Source organism: Nestor notabilis, unplaced genomic scaffold (genome assembly GCF_000696875.1).
Source record: "Nestor notabilis isolate BGI_N333 unplaced genomic scaffold, ASM69687v1 scaffold11401, whole genome shotgun sequence".
In the NCBI taxonomy this organism is placed as follows: Eukaryota; Metazoa; Chordata; class Aves; order Psittaciformes; family Psittacidae; genus Nestor; species Nestor notabilis.
The window spans coordinates 57,131-67,675 of NW_009916130.1; the positions used below are offsets into that span (position 1 = coordinate 57,131).

General features: G+C 39.1%; 1 protein-coding gene across 1 annotated transcript in view; it reads right to left on the minus strand.

Moving 5' to 3' along the window:
* The window catches only part of SYK (spleen tyrosine kinase), a 29,041-nt gene that overhangs the window by 17,563 nt on the left and 933 nt on the right, over positions 1–10,545 (minus strand). The window contains 2 exon segments of the mRNA XM_010024454.1: positions 774–912; positions 9,507–9,667. Of these exon segments, the coding sequence (XP_010022756.1) occupies positions 774–912; positions 9,507–9,667 (300 nt within the window).

A 10,545-nucleotide genomic window follows, 5' to 3' on the forward strand; every position in this document is an offset into this window, starting at 1 on the left:
ACAGGAGAGGCTAAGAATGAATATATACAAGTAAAGAATCGTATTTTAGATTTGTGACTCGCTTTACTTGTTTTAATAGACTTTTCAGCAAAGAGGACATAAGAGATTTCTGAAGGGATTTAAACTCCTTTAGCATTTTCAATTTAAATTCCTTTAGCATTTTCAATTTACACAGTCATTTCTCCAGTATCCACTTTATTACCATTTACGGCATAGTTAACTATGAATTCCTTAATTTCTTAATCTTTAGCAGGGTTCAGACATATTTTGGTGGTAACCATCAGCAAACAGTGCTTTTTCAGCCTTGAGGGTAGAACATTTGAAAGCTAAAGAATGCAGTATGTGTACAGCATCCTAAACCATCTTCTTTGTGCTTCCTAGAATTCTGTTTCTTGCTGTTATAAGCTCATTAGCAAAAGACTGTAACTAGCATAGCTATTATTGAATATGGTCACTTGTAAATGCAAAAAGTCTTCCACTCTAGAGAATATTCAGCTACCTAAGTAATAATTACAGTGATTTTGAACTCGGCCAAGCTTTTTTTACGTGTGAAAAAGATGAAACTCTCTACACTTACATAGCTTTCTATACTAACATATATTTTCCTCCTGGATAGAAACCACATAAAGTTGGAAACATATGACAAATAACCTGCCAAATGATGTTGCTATTTAGCTGAAGACTGTTGTCGCACAGCAAAGTAAACCAAGCTGCCTTAGTCAGTTTTATAGAAACATGACGACAGATATCCAAGTGATTCAAATTTAACAGACCTGCCAGAGGGTGTCAAATCTTTTCCCATCCGGTATGGAGAGCTTCCCCGTCTTATCTCTGTCAATACGGTAATGCAGTACTTTTCCATCATTCAGCAGACACAGGGCATAGGAACCATTGCTGTCCCTTTCTCGGATACTGTAGGAATAAGAGAGACTCTCACGGTTATTTTTAAATCACCCTTTCCTTTATGCTTTTGAATTACAACTAAAGAAAAATCAGCACTGCAACTTCTGAAGGCATTTTGCTAAGCTTTTCATTAATTTCTTAGTGTCATTTGGTTTAAGACATAATCCCCTAAATTTTCTTTTTTTTTTCTTTTTTCTCCCACAAAAGGTAAGAGATGACAACAGAAAATCCACGATGTGGAGCTCTTTGCTAGGCAGCTACAGAACATTGTGCAGTGCACAAAGCACTCTCTGAGCAAGGAAGTGTTTGAAGGCTTGTGCACTGCAGGCCTGCAAAGCCCATGGAAGTCTGAGACCAGGATACAGCATATGCAAACAGCTACACTTTGTTGTCCTCTAAAGATGATCTAGAATTATAAACAACAGCTAAGTGCCTTCATTAAAGCAAGATTTCTCTCTCGTATCTCTTATTTCAAAATCAAGAGACGACAGTAAGGGTAAAAGATAAAATACTAAAAAAATATAAAGTGAAATAACAAATAAAGGGAAAATCTTTGTGCACTGAAGGACCTTGTTTGACTGGGAATGTAAAGAAAAGCATACATTTCTGTGATCATAAATTCTTATAATTTTGGTAAAGACATTAATGCTTTGTTGCAGATTTCACATAAAATTCACATGAAATTTCACATGGTGTTGGAGTATATATCTGGTTTAAACTTCACCAGTGAGAGATCACAGAATGTAATGTAAAGATGTCTAAAATTCACAGGTAGGCAGGATCATCTTCTTACAGGAGATCTGCAAGCAACATCTGAGATGCCTCTAAAGAATGGCAAAGTTGTTCTATGTATACTCAAGGCTAGCTCACGCTGGGCCCAGTGTCTTCTGGTGCCTGTTCCCAGAGTAGATAGGATTTTTCTACTAGCTCCATCATAGCTGGCATAGCACTTCTGAGTTTAGAAAGTAGGCTTTTTCTTTCAGTTTGAGTTGTCCATGTTCATTTGCTGCTGACAGTGAGACAGAAATAGAGCTAGCTTAAAATTTTCTGGAATAATGGGTTTGTCTTATGAAACACCCAGATTCAGCAACACTGAAACATTACTTGTTCCAGTGTGCTCAGAAATCTACTCATTCTCCCTTGAATTTTTAAAAAGTCCTAAAAAGAAATATAGCAGGATATGCTCAGTAAGGCATTGGGAAACTTTGCTGTTACAACACTAGTACTTGCTATCACGTATCAGAAGACTCAGAGGCAAACATTAAATTCTGCTCCTCAGCTGACTCACTCAAGGCAGAACTAAAAGTGTTTTGTCTGAACTACTCATGCAACTGTATTTTTTTCAATCACTGATTCTTGTTGCATAAGATGTCAACAGGACACTGGCTAAAAGAAAAGGGAACCAAGGTCAGGTTTTTTTCTGAAACCAAAGTAACTTGCCTAGTATCTCTAAAGGAACATGAAACACATTGTGGTTTTTCATGACTATCAGGTATTTTCTAAGAGTGCTGACTTCCTGTGCTAACTGACCAGTGGAGAGCAACAGGTTCTGCTAAAATGAAGAATGGTTTTTACTTTGTCTTTCTCTGACTTGCTTTTAGCAAATAAGGCTTGGAAAAATATTTTCAGAATAGAGGACATCGTTTCTGTAACACAAATGAATGTCATTTCATTGCACTCAGATTTCTGTTCAGCATAGGTAAGATTATAAAAATGCAATAGATTGTTTCCTACTAAAAAGTGTTCTTTGTGTTTCTCAGGAGGAAATGGTGGCTCCAATACAACTAGCTCTACTGAAACCGATTCTCATTTGCAAGAGTTTTTACTATTCCAAGTGGCATTGTAAATATTTCTTGAGATCACAGGCATCGATGGGAGAAGAAGGTCCTGATTTCTAAGGACCATGGCACAGATCCAAACAGCCCTATCAGTATTCAGTGCCGGATTTAGGCAGAGTTCAGATTTGTAAGAGCATTTCTGAGCTCTTCCTTCCCCCTCCCCAACAGCTACATTAACTCTGAAGACTTCTGCAGTTCACAATCTTGGTAACTTCTGTCAGACTCCTCTACCACTGCATGTGCAAAAAATCTCCATTCTAACACTTATGATTGACCAGGTCCCAGACAGAGCCTTGTTTTCTTGGGGTTACGGCCCAGGTGGTTTTTTAAACTGTAGCCAGTCAACTCCAGGACAAATTGGGTTCCTACAAAACACAACAACAGGAGGTACTGCTATCTTACAACACATGTCTGAAGAGCAGAGGTATCAAGAGCATTGAAGCAACAACCAAATAATGGGCTAAGTCTCAGTTTTGCTAACCAGATCTCTTACTGGTCTAAAAAGTACTCTCAGAGAACTTACCATCGCAGACCAAACCAGAAACTTTTACTGCCTTTGGTGATGAGGATATCACAGGCTGTGATTCGCAATTTCATTTTGGTTATGTAGACTGTGATAATGGCTGTCTAGGTTAGGGTAAGCCTCCAGAACTTCATTTGGGTACACAGTAGCCCATACCTTACAGCACTGATACTGTGAAAAATGGTATAAAAAAAATGGTATCAAAGAAAAGGCTGCTCAAACTGAAAGGTTATAAACTGAAACCTCTTCAAATTGAAATCAAGGTTTTCACATCTTCTCGAGGGTGCTGCCTGCATTACTCAGGACCATTACATTAGATTTGGGGTCTCTTCATATATGGAATTTTCCTTCTATGAAAAGTTACAATTTTGAGAATGCTGAGAAAAAAATCTGAAATTCCAAATGCACTATCTGCTTCAATGTGCTTGGAAATGACACACAGTACTGATAACAACAACAAAAACAGCAAAAAAATCTTCATTTTAAAAAAAAAAAAGTACTTCAGCAAGGAAGGAAGCCCCCAGTGAAATATCACCTACTCCTCCATTTCATGGCAATTGCAGAGAAATACAAATCTACAGAATTAGAATACAGCGATAAGAAACACCTGTAAATAAATAGTATTTTCCTTTCATCCACTGAGATTTATCAGAAACACGAATAATGTCACTGAAAGCAAATTTGAATTCATGGATGCATGAGAGAAGCACCAAGGTATCCAGATTTTCTATGACATATATTTTAAAAGAGCAATTTTAGAAACATCTGCGAAACTCACAATTGTCATGTGATGCAATGCAAAAAAGGTTTATTTATTGATATTATTTATTAAAGCAACCTACCTTTGAGTATTTTTTATGTTTCTTTGAATGCAACCTAAATTGCAACCAATAGCTATTTGGAGTATCATTGCAGAGTTTGTAAATAGTTATGTGTTCTCTCATTTGGTAGAATCTTTATTTTTGCTTGGAAGCAAAAAAGAACAATGTCTCAATTTTTTCTGCTTCCAAGTGAAAAAACCAAATGATCCCTTTTTTCTAAAGGCAAAAAAATCCCTGAGGGTAAAAAAAAATAAACTGCTATTGCAACACGCCTTATTGACTGTGTAGAAAAGAAGTCACAGCATTCTACAGTGGAGAATAATGAAGGAAATAAACTACTGAAATGCTTGCTTCAGGAATGGTGTGAAATTATTATCACTCCTGAATCCAAGGGTTTGTTAAAGTTTGTTCTCAGCCTTGCTTTGCCTTCTCAGTTATAACAGCTTCCTTGATGCCAGAGATACTGACATTCTCCACTGCTGATCAAGCTCCAGCCATTCCCTGCTTGTCTGCCTGTATGACTGTCTCTCTTGTAATGTTATTTGTAACAATATGGCTGGTCATTATCACTTCAAATATCTGCAGCACACTGCATATATTCTGAGTTTGAGTGCAATAAGGAATGAACTTGGAACCATCTGTAAAAGGATCATACAAAGGAAAAAAATGTATTGACTGCAGTCTTCATCAACATAATTTTTCTTCTCTTGCGGTTATAATTTCTCTGTTTAGTAACAGATTCAAAGTTGTCTCAGAAATGCCAGCATACTACAGAATTTAGGAGCTAGTTCACGCACATACTACTGCTGTCTACAACAGAACATAAAACTTCACTTCCTGCTCAAGCTAGTGAGTTGCACAGTGATGAAACACCTTTGCAAGGAGGATTGCATCACTGCAGTCTACTTTGTGGACATTGCCAGCAATGCTGGCATTACCCTGCCAGAAAAATACACTATGCTCCACCAAAATTTGCTCCCTAATATCTCTGCTGTATAACTGCACCTGCAACATGGGATCTCCTTGATACAGCTATCTCAGTTAGAGATTGCATCTTTTTTTCACACCTCCAACCCTCTCTGCTGCTGAAGCAGACAGTGTAGAGCTAGCCTTCAGACGCCGCAGCCCTGCTGCAGTGGTCTCCAAGTGGCACCTAATTGTGCACTTCACTGAAGATCAGCAAACAGCTCTCCCAAAGAGCTGTGGGCATCATCCAGGCTGATGTGGAGGGGAACCTCCAGAAGCATTGTTCATTGTCTGTGTGTTTTCATTTATCTGGGAAATTTTTTATGATTATCTAAGCCTAGCAAGTGTTTAGCACTTTGAAGAGGAACTTCATCATTAATATCTCTAAATTAAGCTTATGTCTAGTAGGATTGTTTTCTCCTTATCTGATGTCAATAATGTCCAGTTCCATTTATGTACGCAAACAATACTGACAGATTTATTTAAAGAATACTCTACAATGTCAGATAAATCACCTAGCTCAGAATGCATCCCATAGTGGTAAATTTCTAGTGGAAGGCAGTAAGATTAATGTACATATAGACTGCTACATGTATCAAACCCACAGATTTTTTGTTAGACAAAAGACAAGATGACTACGGGCAACTGCACTTCAAAACTTGTTATTTTGAAATGGTTTTACTAGTGTTAACCGTTGTGACATATAACGGACAGTTTAGACTCATGATGTCATGAGATGCCATGGTAAGTCAGCAGCTTGGATGAGTCGCAGTGTTAGATTTATGATGCTATTCATATTCAGGAAGCTTTTCAACTCTTCCCATATTTATGGTATTTTTTAAATAACCCTAGAGTTGACAATCTTGTGCTGCAAAGCAGCACTTAAGAAATCAGGGCAATAGATGTGTTCTCACAGAGACTGCTGTATTGGATTTTGTTTAAAGGTAGGTATGTTAGGCTGTTACCAGATTTTTGGTCTACTGAAGTTTCAGAGACCCTTGTAAAAGACTATACAGAAATATTCTAGCCTTCTAAAATGTATTATTTAAATAAACAAGATTATCTTTAGTCAAATACCAGCACTCGCTTATGTTGAATAGTCTCATAATACCTCATCTCATTGAAAATCTACCTTCCTCCTATTTTCCCAGGCTCTAAGTCCTATCTCAAGAAGTGAACTTCTCTTAGACATTGAATGTTTCTAAGTTTTACCTTTCAATCAGCTACCAGGCTTGAATGTGTCAACCAATTTGAGAGAAACAGTCCCTGACATTCGCAAGCACAAATTCAGAGTCTTCAGTCTACAGATGTACAGAAGATGCCAACACGTGCTGCTGCTGGGTAGTGAAAAAGTATGCATTGCCTGGGCCTGAAATGTAAAACAACACACCTCTCTAGCACTCAGAAATTTTGCTGCTACTGTTTCACTTAGCTAACTAATGAGTGGTTTATTTCTCAACACCTACTAAGCAGGCCAGTGTTAGGCAAACCACATATGCAGGAAACAGAAAACCTATACAAATTAGACAGTTCTTATTTCTGATGAGCCTCTAGGTCTATGGAGCTGAGAGCTAGGCTAGCTCTGGAAGGAAAAATCACCAGTCTCTGATACAAACAAACATCACATTATTTCTCTTGCTGCTCTGGCTGCTCAATTATGGGGCAGATGAAGATCTCACCCTGTTTCTTCCCTGGGACCATAATAGTAAAAGGCAGCTAAGTGGTTACTGAGCTCTAAACCTGAGAGATAAGCAGTCTGTGCAAGAACAATTAATGCATCAAAAGCACTGTACAGAAGTAAACAGATGTACTTAATAAGAGGGACTCAAGCTCAACATACTATCAGTTGTATCTTCATGCTAGCTAAGCTCTACAGGCACATGGTTTAAATTTAGCATTTTCCCCCCCATGAGGTTTTTCTACCTCATGAGAAAGCAGCTGCCTGAGTTCCAGCAGAACTATGACAGATAGGCACCCATTGACATAAGCAGTCTCACAGAGGTCCGACTGCTTCCTCTGCAGCCCACTGAGCATGTCACTGAAAACAGCACCAGGACATGTCTAGGGGGAACAGGAAAATGCTTGGGAGTATTTCCATTTAAAGCTGCAGAAATGCTTATAGAAGATTTAATAGAGACCAGGGTCTGTAACAGAGACTGAAAATGTCAAGTCTGCTAAAAAATTACACTCCTTCACCCCAAAGGCCATCCATCTTGTTAAGAAATGATAGCTAAGAGAACCTTTTTTCTTAATAATAATTATAAATTATGTATATTTATTTTTTCCCCCCAAAGAGAAGCATTTTGACCACACAGAAACCAATGTGCACAAGAGAAACTGGAAAATCTGCAAGTTTCAATACATGACTCAGGTGATACAGCATTGATTTGGTAAAATGTTAATCCAGAATGTAGTATTTTTTGAATAGAAAAAAACAAGCCATTAAAAGAAAGGGTTTCTGCTTTATTTCAGATCACCTGCTCCTGTGTCTAAAATGTAGGAAAAGATACCATGAAAATCACTGGGCAATGAAAAGGAGTGGTGGTATGGTAATGCTATGCTGGTAATCTATGACAGCGACTACATTCATCAAACCAATGAAACCTCCGTGCTACAGGAAGAAGAATTCAGAAAAGATTAATCTGTGGTAAGAGAAATCTTTGGATCCATAAAATTTTGTAACAAAATTTCTAACAAATTTATTACAATTTTTTTGTTACAACTGGGAACAAAAGCAACTGGTAAACAACCACCTAGATGGTACAATTACGGCAAACCAGTAAAGTGAAAGAGTAGGTACTGTGGAAGCACATCCATCCTGCACTCACTCCTGGGGTTTGGACTAGCTTTAAAAGATACAAAGATAGTTTAGTGCTCAAGGAGACCACGTAGGTGGGTGATGAAATTTCTCAGGAATTACACAGCTCTAAGTGATCCTTCCCTGGCCACAACCCTTAATCTTAATTTTCTATCATTACATAAATACTTCCACTGGGGGCGGGAGGACAAAAAATTGCACAGTGAAAACAAATGAGGGTTTTCCAAAGAAAATCTTTTTTGCTAGAAGATTTTGACTGGCTCTAATCCTCATGAAGTGATGGCTCTTAGTCACTATCCTAAATGATGCATCTGCACTCAGAAAACAAAACATCACAAGGGCGAGTAAATGCAGACAGTGGCAGACACAAAATGGCGTTACCAAGGTAAAAGCAATTTTGTCTGTTGCGTAACTACAAAAGAAAGCACCACCACTGCCCCTGGGAAACTGACAGTTATGTATCCCAGCAGTTGTTTAAAATAAGCAGTTTGTATTTTTACCACTTTGGTAGTCCGTGTATGGGATGCAAGTGGCCAGGCTTTGACAGCTGTGCTGCAGGGTCTCTCTCAGGAGGCCAGGAGCTGCCCTGGTTCCAGCTGGCCCCAATGGACACTTGTGCAGGGCACCACTAAGACCCTCAGCCATGTATATGGTGCCTCTGCCTCTGTGAAAACATCATTAAGGACAGATGAATGCTTGGTGGGTGGTGGTGGAGAGAAAAAAACAAACACAAACCAGAAATGGCAGCACAAACAGCAAGGGAGGAGGTAGGAGGAGGTGCTCCAGTTGCCAGAGCAGTCTCCTGCAGCCTGTGGGAGAGGCCACGGTGGAGCAAGTGTCCACACCATAGCCCTCCAGGCAGGTAAATATTTCCTGAAGGGTATTTTCTGTGGAAAGCCCATGTTGCAGCAGTGTCAGAAAGAAGAAGCAGCAGAGAGATGCTGTTACGGGCTCACTGCAGCCTCCATCCTACACCCATCACCCCTGTGCTGCTTGGTGGGGAAAGGATTCGGGTGTGAAGGAGTGAAGTTGAGCCTCTGAGAACTGGAGGTGTGGGTGTGAGAGGGGAACGTGCTTTATTTATGTTTTTGTCTTTGTTTCTTACTGTCCAACTCAATTTTAACTGACAATAGAACAAATGTATTTCCCAAAAACGAGTCTTGTTTTGCCCACGAGAGTTAGTGGTACATGATCTCCCTGTCTCCATTTTGACCCACGATGCTTTTGATCTTTTCTCCCCCGTTCTGTAGAGGAGAGGGAGTGTGACAGCATCTTGGTGGTCCAAGATTAACCTACCACAGCCACTTAGTACTGTTTATCAGTTATAAAAAAAAGTTCAATGGATTTTTCTTGCTATTGAGTTTCTCTGATGCTCCCTTTCGAATTAAACCTAGAATTTGATCAAAAACCAATGATCCATGCTTTTGCTATAGTTCCCCATCTTTAGCTAAGTGGAAACCTAATCTTGGAGGCACTTGCTTAGTACGGGGAGGGTTATGTCATGTATATCATCCTGGACTATGCTCTTTCACTGTGAATGAGACACCTCTTAGAGCATACTCTCATTTGAGATTCACTCAAGGGCACTGTGTAATAACAGTGGTGGTACACAAAAATACCAGAAAAAAAGCACTCACAGAAATTTTCCGTTGTTCCTTGGCTCAATGAGGATACGGTGTTCTGACTCTTCCCGAGAGATCCTCCCATGGAACCACGGCATCTTCTCATGGGCTGTAGTGGCAATCAACTTCTCCAGCTGAGGCTTTTGGCTAATGATAGCTTGTTCAAGAGCATGCCCCTAGAGAGTGGTAAAAACATGGTCAAACTGTATTCTGCAGTAAAACAGGACAGGTAGACTCCCAGTAAAGGATTGCTTTTGGGACATCCATAATCTGCACATAATGTAAAGATCTGGTTGCTATGAAAATATTAAACCAGAAACTAATGTATGGTAATCTGAACATCACAGAGCCAGAATTTTTCCTTTACCTCTGATAAATAGAAAGAAAAATAACTAGTAAATTAATCCTTTAAGCTATCAGTATATAAACTGAAAATTACATCATATTTTTATGCTAATGAGACATAGCTACATACACTTAGTCTCAACATCCTATGACAGTTTACTGAAATAAACTGAACATGCTTTGCACCGTTGAGGTGTGTTGATGTTGAAGACATCAGTACAAATTTCCCAAAAGCAGGCAGGACAGTCCCTATTTTAGAGTGAACTATGTTAATATTTTGGTATAACCTATATACTTACAAACCTACCTACAACCTACCACATCTAAATTTGGCCCAGAATTGGAGGGGAAACCCCCCTAGTTTCATCAGTTTTCAGCTTGAGTTCATCAACTTCCTTCTAGACTGGGCTCAGACTCATCAAAAAGAACTGTAAGCCTCAACACTTGTAGGAAGTTTCAGGCTTTTCCAGTTTGGGCATTGCTTGATATATTTACAGAACAGAACACACAAGGTTACTTGCTAGTACCAAAAGAGATGAAAAACCTAGCGTAACTCCATGAGTTCATAATGGTAACTCATGGCTTCCCAAGGTAAAATAAAATTCCCATTGCAGCCTCCTACACTAGTGTTTCCATGTTAGGACTGGCTTCTTCATGGTCATTCTAAAGAAAAAAAACCAACCTGTCTTCCTCAGCATGGAACATTCCT